The 23,782-nt window shown below is 28.3% G+C and overlaps 1 protein-coding gene across 1 annotated transcript in view; it reads right to left on the bottom strand.

The window, feature by feature from the left end:
- Nucleotides 1-839: 839 nt before the first annotated feature.
- LOC100204246 (tyrosyl-DNA phosphodiesterase 1) overlaps nt 840-23,782 on the bottom strand; it is a 40,866-nt gene continuing 17,923 nt past the window's right edge. The window contains exons 9-17 of the mRNA XM_065810070.1: nt 23,248-23,327; nt 23,049-23,127; nt 22,758-22,940; nt 17,869-17,917; nt 17,685-17,751; nt 11,116-11,223; nt 9,741-9,843; nt 6,598-6,706; nt 840-1,097 (exon numbers count right to left, since the gene is read on the bottom strand). Of these exons, the coding sequence (XP_065666142.1) occupies nt 1,027-1,097; nt 6,598-6,706; nt 9,741-9,843; nt 11,116-11,223; nt 17,685-17,751; nt 17,869-17,917; nt 22,758-22,940; nt 23,049-23,127; nt 23,248-23,327 (849 nt within the window). The 3' untranslated portion in view covers nt 840-1,026. The remainder of the gene's footprint in view (nt 1,098-6,597; nt 6,707-9,740; nt 9,844-11,115; nt 11,224-17,684; nt 17,752-17,868; nt 17,918-22,757; nt 22,941-23,048; nt 23,128-23,247; nt 23,328-23,782) is intronic.

A 23,782-nucleotide genomic window follows, 5' to 3' on the forward strand; every position in this document is an offset into this window, starting at 1 on the left:
TGATAATTTTTTAAATTTTACCTATATTGCTTAACAGCAAGATACTTTCCTTAGTTTCACAGGTAAATGGATTTTTGAATAAACTTTTATCGGATTTTAAACCGTCTTATTTTAAATAACAATTAAATGTTAAGGCAATGTTTAATGTATATAAGGTAATGTATATAAAAAGTAAGGTAATTGATTTTAGGTAAAGATTTAAGTAATTAATAATAAAAACAAAAAATAAATATTTTTAATTAGGCACATTTAAATTAAGAAATTAAACTTTAATGATACTATAATAATCATTCATTTATAACTTAAAATTCATTTAGTTTAAATTAACATTAGCATTAACTGTGGCATAGTAAAGTGGTGGTAAGTATTTTTAAATGTTGAACTGCAATAAAATAGTAAATATCCACATATCCAACTGTCATAAATTTTTGAACTTTCGCTCCCCTTATGACACTTTGTGAAGAGTCTTTTTATTAAACGATTTGTTTTGCTCAATGTTTCATTTTTTTGTTATTCTAAAACATTATCATTTTTTAGACAAAGTAACATACTCCAGATTCTGTACCGCATTAAATATATTGAATAAAAAATATCATTTCTTGATATATTATTATAACAATTGCAACTTGCAAGTTTAAACTCATACACACCATGTTTAAACTTGATTCGTATTATAAACTTAAAAAAATTTAATAAAAACTTTGCCAAAATTGAACAACCATATCAACGCCAACGCCAATTATCCTTAAATTTAATAAGTAGCGCACGTTTCGTAAAAATGCACAATTTGGCACGCCTTGTGAGTAATCTATATTTCTAATAATTCAAAACAATTTAAATTGTAATTTTTCGCTTAATATAAAAACTCTGAAGTTTTTACAAACAATATTATAATATTACATGGAAATATACACATAAATATAATATTAAAACTCGCCGTTTTTCATTTAGAAACACCATCTTAGATCCTCTACACTCTACTGTACACTTTAAAGAGAAATATGCAATTTTCAAATAACAGCAATATTAGGATGGCATCCATAATCGACCATGACTATCTTCTTTTGTGTAACAAATATCCCATACCCAAGGTTTATCTTAAAAAAAAAAAGAAGCTTAATAAGCCACATATATATACAACAATAAGTTGTAAAAAAACAAAAAACAAACAATACTGGGTCTAAAGTATTAAATGCCTCTCCTCTCTTTAAAAAAATAAAATGAAAATGTACTGAATAAAGAATTATACAGGCATAATAAACTAATGAAAAAGGTATAACAAATTTATTAGGTTATAAATTTATAAACTGTATAAAGAATAGTATAGTATATAATTAACTAATTTAGTAGAAAATTTGCAATTATTTACAAGTTTAGATTTTTTGACAACTACAATGAAAGAATTTTATAAAAAATTAGCGAAATTAATAATTAGTGAAATAAAACTAATGAAACAATTTTTTTTTACAACAGCTTTGTATCTATTTCAGACAATGTTTGAATGACTTGCCTTTAGTGAGACGCCTAAAGTGAGGGATAAAAGGACATACGTACCCCAGGCGCCGAGATATTAGGAGCGCCAGAAAACGAAGGACTAAAAAAAATATAGAAAAGCTACCAAATAATAAAATTTTAATTTTTTCCCTCAAGAACTAAGTCTAGAGAAGAAAGACAAGTGTCAAGTTTAAAAAAAGTTTTATTATGGCAAAGCAAAAAATTTGAAAAAAAGAGAGTATTTCAAGGTAACAAGTATACTATACCTTTTCAAGAGTAATTGAGAACTTGAAAGTTGTAATTAAGAAAATAAGATGTAATTGAGAAATACAACATGTAATTTAGAAGTCGCAATATGTAATTACGAAACACAACATGTAATTAAGAAATTTTAAAATGTAATTGAGAAACCCAACATGTAAATAAGAAATCGCAATATATAATTTGAAAAACAAAAGTTTTAATTAAGAAATCGTAATATGTAAATGAGAATACATTATTTGTAATTGCGAATTCAATGTAAACTTTAAGGTCATTATAAAAGGTCTTCTTGGACATGCATTTTAATAAGTTAATAATATCAAATTTAGGATTTGTATGCACCAGTAATACAGTAATACAGTAATGGAACTGAAAGATCGTTGTGTTATTTGTCAATACACTATGAATAGAAAGTCTGTTATTAAATTGAATCCGCGAAAGCCTTTATTTCACCAAATTTGTTTACAACCACTTCTGGAACAACCAGAACCACCTTGTCCAATTTGTAGACATGAAATACATACAACTAAACAAGTCGAAAGAAAACATGTTTTATCTTCATCGAATGATAGAAGAAGAGTAATTCAATGTGCTAAGCAAAACGACGATTGAGTGCCTCTGACGCGAACTTTAGGTGTCAAATATAAGACAGCATACAATTGGGTCCGCAGCGGAAATTTAAATTTTATTGGAAGAGGTGGTTTAAAACCAAAAAAATCAACCGATGATCAAATCGAAGAAACACTAAGATGGATTGAAAGTAACTGTCAGTTGACATTGATGGCCATTAAAACAAGGATATTAAGACAATTTAATATTGGCGTCAGCACAACCACAATTGTCAATTACCTCGAAGGCAGACTATTTTCATTTAAAAAAGTGCACAAGGAGCTTAATACAATGAATAGTAATGAAAACAAACAAAAAAAAGCTGAATATGTTGGGAACATTAACGAACACATTATAAATGGTAATCAGATAGTTTGGTTGGATGAAACAAATTTTAATCTTTTTTGTAGAAAAACACAAGGACAGGGGAAAAGAGCAATAATAAAAATACCTTCTTCAAAAGGTGCAAACATACATTTGATTGCAGCTATATTGGCTTTGTTTAACCAGTGGGTTACATCTGGGAATCGTTTAGAGGATTTGGTTGTTGTAACAGACAATGCTTCATGTCAGGCTCTTTTGGAAAGAGTGTTTGAAAATTCACTGGCTCAGTTTCTACGATTAGGACCCTACAGCCCAATGTTAAACCCAGTGGAAACTATCTAGTTCAAAAAAACGTTAAAAATGTTATTCACATTCCACCTGTATTCGGTGCTGGGATTATGGAACAACGAATGCAGTATTTAGAAAGAATTGTTACTGCGGCAAAGAATACAATAATGGGAGGTGATTGTACACGCGCTGTACAACATACGACCACGCATTATGCAACGATTTTAAATATGGAAGACGTCCAAGTTGGTGTTTAACTGAATATTGCAATGATTTTTAATGACGTTGTTTAAATTTAAATTATAAATTTTTATGTAAATAAATTATTTGTGTTTTATTTATTATTCATCTGTAATCTTAACTAAATTTTTCACAAACAAAAATAAAAGAAAGTTTTAACTGACACCCAATAGGATTTTTCCAGTTACCGCCTAAACCTCAAATGCCTTTTTCATGACTTTTTATATTTTATTGATATTATATTATTTTCAGCTTTAAATTACAAAGTATATTAGGACTACGAAATTCAAAATACAAAGAACTTTGTATTCTTTACACTTTTCTCAATTACAACTTTTATCTTCTCAATTACATCTTATGATTTCTTATTTACAACTTTCATGTTCTAAATTACATCTTACGTCTCTCAATTACAACTTTCATCTTCTAAATTACATATTACGTTTCTTAATTACAACTTTCAAGTTCTCAATTACATCTTGAAAAGGTGTAGAAAGCTATTGCTGTTCCTTTGGAGTAGACTGCAGAAATTATAAACAACTTTTTTTTATTACTAAACGATTATTTAAACCATGATCTTTTGTTGAACTGACCAAGAGCCAGTTCAACCAAATTAAATTTTTTCTTATATAAAGCTAATCAACTATTAGTTAAACATAGGGTTCGGAAAAATTTGTATGCGCAGATATTCGCCGATAAATTGTGCGCATACATTCGCATAATTATGCACATAACTTTTTTATCAATTTTAAATCATTAAAAACCGTTTAATTGTTTTAACTAGACACAGACAAAAAAACGAATTTTAATTCTAGTTTTCATGAAATTTTGTCTAAAATTTGTGCTTTATATAAATTAACAACTTTTAATTCCATTATTAAATCTCTTTAATTAATGCACTTTTATAATTAATAACTTCAAGTTATTTATTATAAAAAAGCTTTAATTAAAAAAATAAGAAAATAAACAATAAAAAATTGAAATATTTATAGGTTAATTAGACGTTTTTCCTCAAACAGAAAGAAAATGGAAAACTTGACAATATATAGATATTTGAAAAATCTTAAAATAGTAAAGAGAACTGGAACTTGAATTGCCTGCCAAAAGACTGTTCAATGGGCAAAAGATCGAGTTGCAGCTCATAAACGAACATTATGTCCAAATGCTAGTGAAGATGAGAAATGATTGTTTGCAAAAGGAAAAGCAAAATCATCAATCAACTTCAACAATGACATCATAATCTCAGCTGAAACATACGAAGTAGTCGACAATGTGATGAATCCTGAAGAATCAAAAAAAGAAATTTCTTATTCCGAACTGGAATGTCTCTTCGCCTCGTTGAATCTAAATCTTTTAAGGATTTGATCAAAGCACTTAATCCATCGTATGCATCATCAAAACCATGCACGAAAATGCTGTCAGGTTCGCTTCTTGATAAAAAGTACGCAGAATCCTCCACTAAATTGGAAGAAATTCTTGAATCATCTGAAAAAGTTAATGCTCATCAGTGATGGTTGGACAAATATTGATGGCGATCACATAGTGAATTTTTGTATCAAGGCACCAAATACAAAACCGTTTTCTATACTTCAATGAACACATCGGGCATAATTCAGAATGCTGCAGCTGTTGCTGGTGCCATCATTGAAGTAATCGAGACGCTCTGCCCATAAAAGTTCAGAAGCATTATCACTGACAATGCTCCAGTAATGAAAGCTGCTTGGAAATTATTTGAAGAAAAATTTCCACACATCTCGACATATGGCTGTGCAGCATATGTATGAGTCTTCTCGTTAAGGACAATTAAAGTACTGTTGAAAGTTCAAAGAAGCTGAGAAAATCATCAAGTTTGTGAAAAATCATCACATTGTTAAAGCAAAGTTTGACAAAAAGAAAATTGCAGCTAATATTCCTCGCTCACTCACAATCCCTGTTTCAACTTGATGGCTCAGTCAATTTAATTCAATGAACGACCTTTGTATGGCAAAGTATTTTTTAATTCAACTTACAATAAGGAGAATAAAAAGAATCTTTGAAAGAAACTGCTCCCAAAACAAATTCGGCCACTGTTTTGACGCTAATTAAATCAAATGCTTTCTGGGATATTTTGGCAAAACTCGTGAAAGATATTGAATATAACTCGTGAAAGATATCGAATTACAAATGTAATACAAAAATAAATTAATTTGTTAAGTTTTGTGTTATAGAAATTCGTTTGAAAATCATGAAAATATTTTGAAATATTTCCTAATAGAATTAATTACAGAAAATCAAATGAAAAATTATTTCTTTTAATTTAAAGTCACTAGTGTTTGGTTTAAAAAACCTTTTCTTCTATATTAGATAATATTTAATTAATTTCACATACCATTCATCTCTTAAACTTGTTTGCGCATCATATGCATATTATGCGTATAACTTTTGAATGGTATGGGCATATATTTGCCGATATGCGCATAAGTTCCGAACCCTTGTTAAACACCAATGATTTGTTTTTTATTTTTATTTCCCAGTGTTTGAAAATTTAATATGCAACATCGTGTGGTGGATGTTAATCAATTGATATTGAATACCTTGATGAAATCAAAAATGATTTTTCAGTTCAATTTTTTTATCATAGGTGCAACGTGTAAATGGATTTACTTTTCCATTTCATTCTTACCAACAAGTATGCCTGATAGAATTGGCAGAGGATAAAAATTCCATAAAACAATTGTCAGAGCTGTTATGGCTTAAAGAGAAATTGAACAAGGTTATGTGTGTAATACTTGGACTTAGGTCTACTATGATTTTTAAATTGAGCCAGACATATTGTTTCAAAAACAAAAATGAAAAGACATTTATACAGAAAAGAACCACTGAATCTGTAAAATCCAGAAGGAATCTAAATTATGAAACTCATCTTATAATAGAAAGCACTAGAAGAAGAAAGTAATAAAATATATTGATATTTTTTATTATAATATTTAAAACAGCCAAAGAATTTAATCAGGTCAACAGATATAATCTCAATCTACTCTAACTTCTTCAATTTCAAGCAGAGTCATAGTGTATGAGCCAAAATTCACAAATATGCAAGCTCTATATAACTTATTTACAAACAAAATTGTAATCCTGTTTCTATAAATTATTATCGCATACAACTTATTTAAAATATGCATGGACAATATTGCTATTGTCAAGCAAGCATTTGCTTGATTTGATTTTTATTGCAGATACAAATGAATTTGTATATAGTAGAAATAAAATTATACTATATATACATACATTATTATGCCTAATAAATAAATATATTATCGGACTACAATATTATCATTAAAAAATTGAAAAGTGTTTAAACGCAAAATAAATCCTTATGTATAAACTTAATGTTACACAAACCTGATGAAGAATATGGTAACAGAGGAAGATCATAAGGAAAACGAAGGAATTCTTTTTCTAAACAAACTTCACTTTCCTCACCACTAATAATTGTATATGTTGTACAATTCTAAATCATATATATCATATATCATATATATATATATATATATATATATATATATATATATATATATATATATATATATATATATATATATATATATATATATATATATATATATATACACATATATTTACATATATATACACATATATATAAAATATATATATATATATATATTTATATATATATACATACAGCAAGTTATAACAAAGTATATACATTTTTCATTTTAGAGAAACCGTACCATCAGGGCAAAGTCAAACAGTCATGGGGTGAAGTGGGACAAGAAAGTAATTAACAACATATCAACAAAAAATATTAATTAAAAACTTCTAAAATTGTAAACTATGTATATTTCATGAAAATATTCATGAGTTTTCCACAATATAATTACATAAAAATGGTATAGGAGAAAAGGGAGATCAATTAATTTTTTTTTCTCCACTTCACCTCTCAAAAAATCGTTTTTTGGGGTACTTTTCTACAATGTGGATTTTACCACATGCGGGGAAACAAAGCTGTCTGCTAAATAGAAGGGAAGAAATCTCATTGTTTACATTTACATAACACTAATGAGGGATCTCTTCTAATTGGAGACCGCATTTCTCTTCACTTTCCAATATCTATTTATCTATCTATCTATGTATGTATATGTGTGTGTGTGTGTGTGTGTGTGTGTGTGTGTGTGTGTGTGTGTGTATATATAAATAAATATCTATATATATATACAGTAGCGTGCAAAAGTAACCGGACAAGAGCATAACTTTTGAATGAAAAGTTCAATTTCTTTCAAATTTTCACTGAAATGTCAAAAAATTGATTACCAAGTTAAAAACAAAAGAATTTTTACAAAATCGCGTGCAAAATATCCGGACAAAAAAAAAACTTGAATAATATTTTTTTTAAACATTTTTTAAATTGAAAATGCTTTATTTTAAAGTATTGCTTTACTACTTCATTGGGAAGCCCTTAGCATTAATTACTGCTTGACAGTAACAAGGCATTGAGTCCACAAGCTTCATAATCACAATAATTTTGATTTTTTTCATTCTTTTTTCAGAGTATTCAATATATCACGTTTACTTGTTAGTTTTCGACCTGAAATTTGTCAATCAATAAGCTTACATAGACATTCAATAGAATTAAGGTCAGGACTTTGCTAAGGCTATTCGATTAATCGAATTTCATTGGTTTTGGAAAAATTTTTCACAAGGGTTGAAGTGTGCTTTGGGTCATTGTCCTTCTAAAACATCCTTCCTCGAGGCATTTTGTCTTTAGCATGTGGTAGCATAACATTCTTAACTATATATTTGTACATATTTTTGTCCATTATGCCATCAATCAAATGAATAGAACCAATACAATCTCTATTCAAGTTAGCCCAGTTCATAATGTTTCGACTTCTGTTCTTTACTGTTGGTAGCTGGTATTTAGGATCGTTTTTATGACCTTTTGGTTGACGGACATATCTAATATTATCAGATCCAAATAAAATAAACTTAAATTCATCACTAAAAAGTACTTTCAATCACTGTTTTCTTGCCCAAATCAAATGTTCATTAGCAAATCTTAAGCGTGTTCTTTGATTCTTTATATAAATAAAAAGTTTTTTTGTAGGACATCTTCCAAGTAGATTTGCAGACCTCAAAAGACGTTTGAATGTGTCAACACCACATTTTTCATTATAAAGTTCTTTAATTTCAGCATTTACCAAGACAGCATTTTGCGTGGAACATTTTTCAGGGCTTGAGAATGAATATTTCAGCAGGATAATGACTCAAAAGACACTTCAACCTTATAAAAGACTTTTTCAAAAACAAAAAAATTCAATTAATGGAATTGACATAGCAAAGTCCTGACCTTAATTCTATTGAACATCTATGGAAACACATAGATAGATGAATTTCAGGTTGAAAATTAGCAAGTAAATTTGATTTATTGAATATTCTGAAACAAGAATGGCAAAAAATCAAAATTATTGTGATTATGAAGCTGGTGGACTCAATTCCTTGTCACTGTCAAGCAGTAATTAATTTACTTTAAAATAAAGCAAAATAAAAAATTTTTAAACATTTTCAAAATTTTCAATTTAAAAAATGTTTAAAAAAAAAATCTAATTCAAGTTTTTTTTTTTCTGTCCGGATACTTTTGCACGCGGAAATTTTAATTCAATGAACTTTTAAGATTAAATTGCTTAGATTTAGTAAAAATTCATTTGTTTTAGTCTCAAGTTATGCTCTTGTCCGGTTACTTTTGCACGCTACTATATATATATATACATATATATGTGTGTATATATATATATGTGTGTATATATATATATATATATATATATATATATATATATATATATATATATATATATATATATATATATACATATATATATATATATATATATATGTATAAATATATATATGTATGTATATATATATATATATATATATATATATATATATATATATATATATATATATATTAGGGTGGTCCTTAAAACAATTTTTTTTTAAATGTCTGCTCTCACACTCTAAATTTGTTTTCTATAATAAAATAATACTTGAATTAAAAAATTAAAAAATTTTTTTTTTTGGTGGTAGACCCAACAATGCATACTTTTTAAAAACTTTTTTCTTATTAATATATGGGACCCATTAAATGTTCAAGGGTTTTTTTTGAATAAAAAATATTTTTAGTGGTGGTGTCCCACCACTAAAAATATTTTTTATTCAAAAAAACTTTTAAATTCAGTGTTATTTTATCATATAGAACACATTTAGAGGGTTAGAGCAGACATTAAAAAAAAGTTGTTTTAAGGACCAACCTAATATATATATATATATATATATATATATATATATATATATATATATATATATATATATATATATATATATATATATATATATATATATATATATATATATATGTACATATATATACATATTTAAACAAGCTTATCTTTAACTTCTTTTCCAAGTTGTGTAAAATATTTTGAATTTGAAACACAGAAATTTCCAAACATAAAAACAATAGTTACAGTTTTCTTTGGTAAAAAGAGCACACCAATTTCGTAGCTTCTAATCATAAACTGCTTGTTGTCTTTCTCATAAGATCCCCATGCAGCTTTAGATAAGTTTGCACTAAGTGAGAAAAAAAACTTTTTGAGCTTAAATAAAGTATTTAAAAATATTTTTAAATTTAAAATTCCCTTTGATTCAAACTTTTTTAAAATTTTGTTTCGGTTTATAAATAACAGAACAAAATTGAAGTTGGGGGTAAATAAAAAGTAAAGAAGAGCAAGAAAGCAGTTGAATTACTTAAAATTCTGCAAATTGCATAAGACAAAACAAACCCAAGAAATTAAGAGAATTCTATAGCAGTTATAGTTAAGAAAAAAACCCAGACTAATAAAGTTTTTTTAGTCTGAAAGAACAGTTAATTTACATTAAAAAGATGCAATTTTTCTTAACTCATAAAAGACTTGAATACAAGCTTATATTTTAGTAGCAAGAAACGATTTCTACTTTCTACACATTCTATAAATCACTTGAGCAAAAAATTGTAAAAAGTAGTAGAGAAGTTTGTAGAAAAAAGTAAGGAATACATCTTTACAATGATGTGACAAAGGCTCAAGATTGGCAGCTAGATCTAGTCTGACTACATTGATAATAATCAAAATGGTCCTAATGTCTAAATGAAATGAGCATCATTATAAGAATATTAGCATCTTTAAAAGAGAGTATCATTAAAAGAATCAACCCAAATATAATAGCAGTGTTCCATACAAGGACAGATACAAGATAAAAATAGAGAATAAAATCAAATGTAGAATAATGGAAAGTGCAATAAAGAGGATCATAATGGTTGATAAATTTGCAATGAATTTCTATGAAAGGTTAGTAGTTAAAGATAATCCCAGAAGCCTTTGTAATTTAGTTGCACTAGTAAATAGTGTTAAGATTATCAGGAAGACCAATAAATATAAATAAGAAAAAAAAGCTTAAAAAGTTTAAGGATGAGTCCTTGTGGTACCCTGAAGCTACTGGAGAAAAATAATCGTTTTGTCCATTTAGCAATTTAAATATTGAAATTAGAAATAAGTAAATCAATAGGTTTGAAAACTTCCCTAGATACACCTACTATATACTACTAGTACATACTAGATAAATAAACCATATAAAGAGGTCTTACGATGAAGATCAGCATGCTAAACTTTATCAAAAACAATTGATATGTCAAAAGCAATGGTTCCTACTTCACCATTATTTTTCTTTTTTTTTACTTTATATATCTTACATCTAAATATAAAGTTTTTTTTTATCATTTCAAAAACAATAACAACAAAAAGTAACCATTGCAACATAGATATAAATAGTTATAAAATCTTGATAAAAGTATAATAATCTCATTACCTTGTTAATAAAAACCAGGCAGCAGATTTGCAGTCTGGTGACACACGTGTGTAAGTCTTTATATGTGGAGCTGCTAAACTTCTTCCAACACTATCAGAAGCCCATGAACTAGTGTAATAAAAAAATGAATAAAATTTATTTTCTAAAATCTTGAAATTTTGAAATTTTATGCTGTTTTCAAAGACATGCCACTATTTTTTGTCATTGTTACTTAAATAAATTACTTAACAATCTGATGGATGTTTTTAAAATCTATTTTCGGCTAAATTAATAGAATAGTAAAAAATTAGGAAATTTTTTCAGAAAATATCTGTAGACTCAGAAGTATTTTCTTTAAGTTACAATACTTTTATTATGTGAAACTTCATATAGACCTGACATGCTTACTGAATTTACAATTGCATTACATTAAAAACAATTTTTGTAATCAACCTCATCAATTATTATAATAAAAACAACTATTATTTTAGAAAAGTGCTTAAAATCTGTCAAACCTGCAGTTATACTGCAATTCTTTTTAAAAATGCAAAATATTTGTTATTTGAGAAACCAGAAATATACTTCTAAGAAATAATTCAAATATTAACATTATATTCATTCAGTTGTAGACAATACATGATTGTGTCAAATGTCAAATAAACAAATTGTTTTATATATTAAAGAATTGGAAACAAAAAACATTTTATAACATTTTTACAAAATGATTTTTTACACAGTTTTAAGTTTTCCATTAAACTAATATTGCAGTAAATTAGTAAACTTTTAGATAATTAAAAAAAATGTTAGTAAATACAAAAAGCAAAGAAAAATAATTTTACTTATAATGTCGGCATTGACATTAGATGCAAGGCTAAGTACGCTAAGATTGCTAATTAAGTAGTGGGTATGTGGCAATCCTCCATCTTCAGGAATGCATTGAGATCACCAATAATGTTTCAGGGAGCCCAACCACTTGTCAGAAGCAGAATTCACATGGGCTCAAAACCAATGTGGAGAAATTATGAAGTAATAATTATGAAATTATAAAATAATTACCCAATGTGGAGAAATTGTAAAGAAAAAAGCATTAGTATTCTTGGTATTCTTTGGAACAACAAAATGAAATAGCATCACCATATAGTACAAGGATAAAAAAATATAAGGCATCTACGTCATAATATATATTTGTTGACTTATATTATTATTGTAAGGTTTTTGTTTTGCTTTTAGCTATTTTTTGATTTTGAAAAAAAAAAGTAATATCTGTCAGGTTATCCTGCTACTGGTAACATGTAACCCAGTACAACATGTTTCATGTCCTGCTGCCTTGAAGGATACACTTTTTTAGACAAAGGCTAGTCAAGGAGTAGTCACAGGGTGTTTTAAGTCAACTCTGACTTAAAACACCCCTTCCTTGGGGCTCTTGGTTGAGTAAAGGCTAGAAATGGGGTCTCGATAAAAATACTCACCCTGGCAGATGCTAAATGCATTCAGCTACAATCTTGTAGAAGGCCTCCTTGGCAAAAACTTAAGGGGTAAACAGATTCTATCTGTTGACCAACCTCGCACCCCTTCTTTATCTATCAGACTTGCGCAAATGTATTTTTAATACATTGTTTTCAGCTTAGGATGTTGAATGCTGAATCTTTTTGACTCAATGCCTGGGTTTTCCTTGTGTTTCTGTTTTTATGACTACAGTGCTGGCCAAAAAGATCTGACCACGCATTGTTTATCTATGTATACAGTCTGTACATTGTAGTGTAGGCGCTTTCCTCGGAATTTCACCATCACGCTTTGCATGTGTGATTGGCTAGTTATCAGCCAATCAAGACAGTTGTATCATTGTTATATAAACCATCGCATGTGTGGCTGTGAATTACTATTTGCATTTGACTATGGCGACAACATCACCTGGAAAAAGTGCTAAAATACAACTTCGATGGAAGACAAGAAGTCTGAATGTGCAATTGCTTCACATTTACAAATGCCTAAGACAACTGTTCACGACGTCATTCAGCACATCAAGTCAACAGGCACCAGTGCTGCAGGAAGATCCAGTGGCAGACCGAGATGTACCACATCAAAAACTGACACTATGATCCGCCGTGCAGCCACGAAGGACCCACTGGCATCATCTTCACAAATTCTCAATGAACTGCCTCCTGACGTGAATGTGAACTCTCGCACCATTTGGCGACGTCTTGTGGACGATTTCAGTCTTTGATCCTATCGCGCTGCATTAAAACCACGACTATCTCAGAAAAATATTCATGAGCGCCTCAAATTTTGTAAAGCACATAAAAATTGGACAGTGGCAATGTGGCGACATGTCATGTTCTCAGATGAATCGCAGGTGAAACAATTTGCTATACATAAAGTGAATGTTCGACAGCTACCAAACACACGCTACAATGCCCATTATGTTGCTATAGCGGTAAAACATTGCCCTGCAATTATGATTTGGGGAGCAATTACTGCCAGAGGTTGAGCGGGAATCCATCTCATGCCACCAGGTGAAACTATCAAAGCTGTTAATTATTTGCAAATAATAAAGGTAAATGTTCCTATTTGGCTCAGAACTCGCAACTGTGACATCTTTATGCATGACAGCGCGCCATGTCATTAGGCAAAGATCATCAAGATGTGGCCTGGATCGTTACCGGATTTAAACCCGATTGAAAATTGCTGGGTAAAATTGAAAGCAGAAGTGGCAAAAGCAAACTTGACGTCGGTGACAACTTTGAAGGAGGCTATACTGGAGGCGTGGTCCCAAAAAATAACGCCTGATTACTGTGACTCTCTTGTTGCCTCTATGTCTCGAAGAATAGAAGCTGTCCTCAAAGCCGGAGGAAGACATTCGAGGTACTATAAACTCTTTTTTGATGTGAACTACTTGTTGGTTTTTTTGAAAGTGTGTCATTGACTTATGTGAATGTTGTTTGTTGCGTTTAATTCAATCATATTATCATTAAATTGAAGTGGTATTACGTTTCCCTAACTCAAATAGTCAACTTTCCAACTTGCTTTCCAGACAACCCGAATCATTTACCTTCTCTACTTATGTTTACAACTTATGTCTTATTTCTGATTCTAGTCAGTGCTCAGTTTCTCCACATTTACCCTGAGGTGCTTCTTATTACAGTTTGATCTCTCTAAAACTATTATCTCATTCTTCTTCATCATTTGAATCCCCCTATCATCGTACCTCTTACAACTCTTACCTTAAAGCTGACTGGAACTCTTTCTATGATTTTTTTCGTGATGGCCCTTGGGTAGAAATCTTTTGTCTTCAGTCTGGCACGGAATCTTTTATTCCCTCTTGACAATTCTAGGTCAAGCCTCACTTTTCTCCATGGTTTTCCGCACATTGTGCTGCTGCAATTGCCAATCGAAACCATTACCTCCATATCTATCAGCAAGACAATTCTCCAGAAAACAGATGTCTGTTTACTATTGCTATAAACCATTGTAAAAAAGTTTTGTCTAACGCCAAAGCTTGTGTTTCACCACAAAAATTAGGCCCTCATGACTTCTGGAGAATCTTTAATAGTATCAATAGTAAGGGCAAATCTGTAATTCCACCTCTCTTGTATGGTTCAGACTTTGTCACCTCACCTAAAGACAAAGCTGAATTGTTTGCTAAGAACTTTTCATCAATATCACACTTGATTTCAGTTGGATTCTACCTGATATAGCTGTCAAACAGGTTGATCTATTGCTTGACATTAGTATCACTCAAACTTCTGTATCAAAAGTGATTTCCTGCTTTAACTCTTCTACAGCTTGTGGTCCAGACAAGATACCTGTTGTAGTCATGCAGAAGTATTCTCCGGAGCTATCATCTATACCTTCAAAACTATTCAACAAGCGCTTATCAGAGTCTTGTTTTCCAATATGCTGGGAAGCAGCATCTGTTATATGTTTGTTAATTAAAGAATATGCAAGGATTTTGAATCTTTAATTAACAAACACTTAATCTCTCATTTTGAATCCAATAACTTTGAATCATTTTGAATCTCAATTTTTTTCAGCCAATTGTTATCACAATAATTTAGATCTTCCTATATTTATGCACTTTCTTACTCCGGATTCTATACTTTATCTCTATAAATCTCAAATCTGTCCTTGTATGGAATACTGTTGCCATATCTGGGGCAGATCTTCTAATGATGCCCTTTCTCTTTTAGACAACGTGCATAAATGCAATGAAAACATAGTCTCCAAAAGTCTCTAGAACCTAACATCTGATATAAGATACAAGATTTAGTAGACTGAGAATAACAGAACTTAACATCAGAAAAGACCTTTTTACATTGGCTTCTTGTAATAATAACAGGACACTTGTTCTTAAGAGAGATGTTCTTGTAAAAAAGATGAAATAAATGATTAACTAACTATAATAAATAAGTAACTGCTCAAGATGGTGAAAAATTTGGAGCAGAACGAGGTTTGACTTAAAATTGAAGAGTAGAAATAAAATCTTCCAAACTTTTAATCCAGAAGGAATAAAAGCTTCTGAGATGCGCTTTATGCATACATATTATGGATATAAACATATACATTTGCTATTTATTTAGATGCTGGCATAGAATATCCTTTTATATTTATATAAACTTTAGTATTTATATGGTGCAGTATTTGCCGAAGGAAAAGATGATGATGATGATGATTATTATGATGAAGATGGTAATAATGATTATGATGATCATGTTGATCATAATGATGTTTATATATGCATATATATACAAAATATAACACGAATTTTAATTTAAAAAAATATACTTTAGGATGTATAAATATTTATGCAGCCCTGGTCACAAACCCGGCCCCAGATATTTTTTATCAAACCCGGCCCCGGCCAAATATCAACCCCGGTCATTTAATAACATTGACTGAAGATTGCATTAGTTCTGAAGATGATTAAACAGAAAAAATAGATAATGACTTTGCTATTAATAATTCAGGAACTAATGGTAACAAAGGACTTTATACAATAACATTTCCTGATAACGATGTTACTGTAAATAAGGAAAGAAAAATATGTGAATAACCAATAATTCCAAGCGTAAAATCAACCTTTATCTAAATAATTAAAAAACTTTATACCATTAAGACTAAGAAACCTAATAAAATAATCAATTCAATTCCAAATTCAAGGCATAAATGGAAATTTCCATTTATGCCTTAAATCAGTCTCCAATTGTTGAAATATGTGGCATTCATAGTGTTATTCTAAAAAATTTATGAAAATATTTATGAACAACTTGTTATGAACAATATTTATGAACATATTTATGAACAACTTGTGTTGACTAAATATAATAAAATAACTTAAACAATATTTTATTTCCTTTAAAAAAAGTGTGAATTTATTATTTTTTACTTATCTAAATAAGGAAAGTAGCCTATCAAAATAGTTAGTTTACTTTTAAGGCATTTTTTATATTTTTACTGAATAACAAAAATTAGGCAAAAAAAAAAAAAAAAAAAAATAAATTGGCGTTATCAAAGAAAAATGTTAACTATTTATTATCTAATTATCTAAATTAGGAAAATAAGTAATCAAATGCAGAATAAAATTGTTGCTCTTTTTTAAAAACCTTTATTTACTTCAAAAACAATATAGCCAGCAATTTAAAAGGCTTAATTAGCAAATATTCAAAATTGGAAAGTCTATAAATATGAAATAATGCAGACCCCATCAGATTATTTTTTTTTACTTTCTTATTTTAATTTACTTTTTTTTAATTATATTTACTTTGCAGAACTTATTTGGTAAGGAAACTAATACATTTAAGTGTTAACATGACATAGTATTGCGTTTTTCAAATCGTCAAAATAAATTCAGACACGAAAGGGTTAAAAAACTATTGCTTTGTAAATCTAAAGTTATTTTATTCAATGCTTTAATTAGAAGCCATTTAACATATGGTGTAGATATTAAGGAAAACAGTAAATAAGAAAAAATTATGCAACTGAAATATCTACTAAAGTAACTCTACGGATTATTGGTCCCAAAAAGGTTCACACTAGACCTATTCTAAAATAATGGAATCTGTTATCATTCGATCAAGAGCATCAAATAGCTATTAGAATCTAAGCATAAAAGTTATGTGTTGGCTTAGCACCATTATCTTTAACTAATGGTTAACATTAGTTAAACATCAATTGAAATTTTTATCAATACATTATTTATTACCAATGTATTATTCAGGTAGTTTTAATATTTAATATAAATAATCATATATTTTAAAATAAGTAATTAAATTAACAAATCATGTGCATAAATATTAAATAACTTTTTATCAACAGCGCAAAAAGCAGTTGTATCATTTAGAATTTCTATCAAATATTTCTATCAAATATTATGTTTTATATCGAAATAATTTTTTGTAAATCAACAATATACTTTTAAAGCACTTCTCTAAGAATTTACTTACCTAAGTAAAAAAAATACTTTGAAAAGATATATTTATTTTATTCTGGACTGGTTAAAAATTTAATATAAAAAACTTATATGTATTTGATAATAGTAACAATAGAAATAATAATATTTAAATAATGCAACTTAAATTAAAAATAAAACTTACTTTAAAAAATCTTTTAAATAACGTTGCTTCATTGCCACTTGAATGCCATATGGTAATGAACAACCAGCTAAAAGATATACCTAAAAATCATAATGATTAAACATTGACCAAAACAACTTTAAATATAAATATATATAAATTCAAATACTAAAACAGATATAAATAAATATTTGTTAAATGAAACCTGAGTACCCTTCTAAACTGTTTCTGACATTTTCAATTGTTGGATAGATCTTAATAATAAAAAACACATCTACAAATAAAAACATGTTATAAAAAATCTCTTACAAATGAATATATATTAAAAATAAATATGTGATTATAAATTTGAAAAGACTCAAAAGATTTTTGCATCAAAGTTGTGTAAATTATAAAGAACAATTTAAAAGATAAAAGAAAAAAATGATGAAAAAAAAAGAGGAAATAAAAGAGACAAGAAAAATAAAACTATAATATGTAAAGATAAAACAATGCGGAAAAAAAAATAAAGGAGAAACTTGAAAAGATATAAGTTGTCCCAAAATAAGTTTTTCCAAAATAGAACGTGTCGGGAAAATAAAAAATTTTATTTCTCAACTCTATAACACCAAAACAAAAATCTTGACCACATTCGTAAAGAACTAATGATATTTGGTTTAAACTTAAGACTCCTAAAAATCAATATTTAGCAATGAAAATAAATTCAAAGAAATTGTGAGGCAGATAGAATGTTTTAAAAATAAATTTTAAGTGAAAGTTGACTTGTAGAAATTCCAAATAAAAATATTACTATTTACTGAACTTTTTACGTTTTATTTTTCTATTTTTATCTTACTATAAATTTTGAATCTAAATGCGCTTTGCAAATGGATTTGATATTGTCATTGATATTGCTTTCCGAAATCTATATAGTAGATTTAGATTATATATTGATATATATGAGTATGAGTTAAATGATATTTAGTTTAATATATTAAATAGTTTTACTATTTATACCAACAGGTATTTTGTTTTTTTCAGCTTTCTACAAGGCCTGGAAACTAAAAATTAAAACAAATGACTTAAAAAACAATATATCACTTCTTTAGATTTAAAATTGAGATTCTAAACCTAATTAGTATGATTGGTGTGTTTTTATATACAAACTCACAAATCTTTTTGTTTTATACAGATAGTTCTAAATTAAGATTTAAAAATAAACAACTTTACAATAAGTTATATTGGTATCAATTGATATCATCAGTAACTGATTCATTACTTATATTTATAAAAATTTAAAACATTCACTAAACAATCTTTTTAAAAAAAATCTCTCCTTCATTAATTGATAAAACTTTAAAACGTTCACTAAACAATCTTTCTTAAAAGATTCACTAAACTTTCCATCTTAAAGAAATCTCTCCTTAATTAATATCACTCTTTTACTGAACAATCTCTCCTAAAGAAAAAAATCATCTTGATAATTTTTCGATATAATTACTTTAGACTTCCTTATGTTGGTCAAACTTCAAAAACCTTTCCACATCAGTTAAAAAGTATATAAAAGTATATAAAAATTACCAGTTAGTTATCAGTTAATTAGTCATCACACTATTCAAAATGAGAGCATATATTCATTAAAAGACCTCTTATTAAAATTTTTTTGAATGAAGTGGAATTTTAAAATATAGTGTCAAGTGAAATAAAAACGAAAAAAAAAAGCGAATAAAGAAACTGGGAAACCCCAAAAATATGTAGCAAAATTGCAAGTTACTATATATGTGTGTGTGTTTAATAAATACATACTTAACAATAGTATTTACAAATGATTATGCATTTGTTATTAAAAAACATATCAGTAATAACATATCCCTAAATTTTTAAAATGTAAAATAATAAACAAAGAAGTAACTTATTTAGAAGTAACTTCTGTACTCAAAACAAATGAACTTAAACATGATAGTTAAAGATATTTCAAATGTACAAATGGTACATATATAAGCTTGTACAAGCTAGAACATATATAAGTTAGTACAAGCTGGTACATATATAAGTTGGAACAAGCTGGTACATATATGATAAACAGTATTTTTCACTAATTTACACACATACATTAGGGTGGAATTTTTTAAGGAAAAACAAAAGTTTTTATTTATAAGGAAAAACTTTTTTTTTCGAATTGTTTTGAAATTATTTGCCAGAATGTACCTTTATATAAGACATGAAAATATACCAAATTTCAGCTCAATCGGTTAATATTAACACGTGCCGCATCAACGCTGAAGCTGTGAGATTCAATGTAAGGCAGTTACCTATAAGAACGACAATGTACGCTGGACTGTAAACATAAAATTACACATTTTTTTTTTAATTTTAGTATAAAAACATACTAATTAAAATGAAAACGTAAAATAAAGATATAATTTATCCGAATACTATATTTTTTATTTATTGAAATGATACATCCACTTCAGATACATATTTTGGATTAAAGTAAGCCTCCTTTTGTGGCGACTGGGAACTCTCTCCGGTACTCCTGAACAACCTGAATAAAATAAAAATAATATTGAATGTGTTTTCTAAACCTTGCCTATAGAATGTGTTTAAGAAAAATATATCAAAAAATTAAACTTGTTTATACATACCTGTATCAAAAATTGTTTTTAATGCTCCTCTTTTTGCAATATCATTTGTACATTTTAAGGTTGAAATGATATTTTTTCCTGTGCGATAATCCTCTCTGTTTTCCCAATTCAGCGGATCGTCCTGAAGAAATTCAACACAAATACCGAATCGTTTAAATAACTGAAGTGAATTGGCGGACAATAATTCAGTTGGTAGATCTTTTTGAACAAAATTTTGGACATCTCGGATTTGCAACGATAGTTTTTTCTCAATGACTTCTGTCTCTTCATTTTCTTCTTCTTTTTCATTCACAGTCTCTATGTTTTTACTTGCACATTCCATAATTTTTTGAGCCATTCTAATTTTTTCAACTCTCTCAATTCTATCGTCAAATATTGCCATGGCAGCACACTCTTCACTTAGATACCATAAATGGTTTAAAAATTTTGTTATTGCAATGGTTGCAATGTTTTCATTAATATTTTTAAATTTAACTAATTTTCTCAAAAAATATATATCAATTAGGGGAGCTCCTGTAGTATTCGTTGCTGAAAACCAGGCCTCTACATAACAGTATACAATGAAAACGCAAATTTCTGCATTCAGTTTTGAATTATCCTTTCTCATTTTCATTTGATCGCGAAATAAAAAAAGTTTTAAACAATAAATTGCTTTAGACATCCATCTCGCTAAATGATATGCACCGGAGGCCCTAAAACTCACATTTGTTTTATCTCCCAAAAAAATGAGCGTCAATTGCAAAAACTCTTTGTTGGTTGCTCTTCTGCAAGTTTCTGTTTCACAAAATAAATAATTTCAGGCGCTACATCTTTCAGTGCATTATAAACGGCTTCATCGCTGGTATAATCTAAAAATTTCATTTTATCAATATTCTTCCAGTTTTCTTTCAGTGCTTTGAATTGAGCAATTTCAGGGCCGGATGCTACAATTGCTTTTGTCCTCGTGAATACACCAACCAAAACGACCTCAAATATATGGTGTCGACATGGAAGCCACAAAATATCTCGCCCTAACCTTTGTTGAAGCAGAACTGCAGCTCCTTTTATATGTCCAGTGTTTGATGCTGTAGTATCAAAACAAAAGGCTTGAATTTTTTCTGTTAAATTCCATTCATCAGTGATATGGAACACAGCAGAGCAAACTTCCGATCCTCCTGATGATGCAATTCCAGGTACTCCTAATAATTGTTCTAAAATCTAAACCAACCGCGATCACAGGAAGCCGATCAATTTTCTCATTTTTTGTGATATCAGGCAATAATTTGGAATCCCAATGCACTTCAATAAAATTTGCATCATTTCCTACCGATTTTATTGATGAATATTTTATTTTCCGCAAAATCTCTCTATTTCTTTTGATAGACAATCTATTGAGAACAAACTCGGTGATATCTATATTAAGAGCTTCTAGGATGGCAGAAATAATATGCATTGCATCCCTGTCACTCACTTTACATTTGTCCAAGGCAGCGGCCAGGCGAGGTGTCATTAACGTCTTTCGTCCTCTCTTGTTTGAAGATGGACCCTGTTCAGATTCCGATATTAAATATGTGTCATCTTGAATCTTTGTTTTCTTTATCTTCCATTTCAAAATATGCAATCGAACAACTAGAATTTTCCAACAAATCTTCTTTTCTTTTTAACTCTGCAGCTGTGTGTTCTTCTTTACGCTTTTCCTTACATAATAATTTGATATCTACTCCCAACATACAACCTACTCTACCTTTCTCCCTTTGCTTAATTAAAAATTCTCTATCTTCGGCGATTTTAATCTCATTTAATGCATTTAAGGTGGCAATCATTTTCTTTTTCTCTCTGCCGTTCAGTATCTCTATTTTTAGATTTTTCTAAATTTCTGACATTATCGTACAAAGATTTTAATTTCGAAATACAGTTTGAACGGTTTTGAACTGGGATTCTTACTTTTTTCCAAAAAACGACCACTTCATCAATAACTAAAGCACTGCTGTCATTAAGATTTAAATTTACCACTCTCATGTTATAAAAAAGTACACTCAAAACATCTTGTTTACATGGTAATTTACTACCGCAGATTTGATTTTTCATCACTCCAACTAGATAAATATTTTTCCGAAAAGTGGACATTTTAGCACTTTTATCAATTACTTATATAGCACGTCTTTTCTTATTCACCTCATATACGAAACTAAAACGAATGTAGCATTGAACAAATATGTAAAAACAAAATTGACATGTAGAGACTTGTAGTTGCGCTTGTAGCGAATTCAGAATGCACTTGGTGGTTAGTTGCATCGTCATAGCATGTTAGACAGTCAGATGCATGAAACTTTAAGGCCAATGCGGCACGTGTTAATATTATCGGATTGAGCTGAAATTTTGTATTTTTAATGTTTTGGTGTAACTGAACAAAATTACAAATAATTTTGAAAAAATATGAACTTTCGAAAATAAGGACCACCCTAACATACATATACCTGTACATACATACCAGTTTGAGATTAGCTTTACTTTCTTTAAGCTCATCATCTTTACAAGAACTCAGACTAGTTAGCCATTCTCCACATAACCAGCTTGAACTTTCTGAACCAAGTGAGCCAATACTTGAAAACTGTCCAATAATAGGCCAACTTTCACTGACAAGATCTTTAGAAGGTCCATAGGAGAGTAACAACTTAATAAATAATCAAAAATCACATACAAACAAATTTTACCTTTCATACATAATAATGATTACACACTTAAAAAACATTACACATATATAACAATATTAAGTAATTACCTTTCTTAACTTTAAATGCCCCCATTGGTGCATTTTGAAACCTGTATACCGCCCAGGTACTGAAGAAACTAAATGCACACTGAATAAAAATAAATTTAAAAAAACTTAAAAAAAGTTTCATAGGTAAAAGTCATTATTATCTAAGTATAATAAACTAATAAACCTAAATTAAAAATTAATATAAAAATCTAAAACAAACTTTGCAGAGCTCATATTATATTCTTTTAATTTCTCTGCATACATTCCCAGTTTACTATTTCCATAACTAGATAAATACTCCTAACGAAAGATGAAAGAATTGTAATGCATAGAAGTTATAACTAATACCTCTGTAAAAAAATAAATTAAAAAAGCTTAAAAAAACTGTGTAAATTAGGATAGAGAAAAATGTGTACAAACAGCAAACATTGATTAAAAGATTAGAGTATGGCAGTATATATATATATATATATATATATATATATATATATATATATATATATATATATATATAATATATATATATATATATATATACATACACATATATATATATATGGCAGTATATATATATATATATATATATATATATATATATATATATATATATATATATATATATATATATATATATATATGTATATATATATATATATATATATATACACATATATATATATATACACATATATATATACACACATATATATATATATATATATTATAAGAATAAAATATATAAATATTAATATACT

Source organism: Hydra vulgaris, chromosome 11 (assembly GCF_038396675.1).
Source record: "Hydra vulgaris chromosome 11, alternate assembly HydraT2T_AEP".
NCBI classification, from domain to species: Eukaryota; Metazoa; Cnidaria; class Hydrozoa; order Anthoathecata; family Hydridae; genus Hydra; species Hydra vulgaris.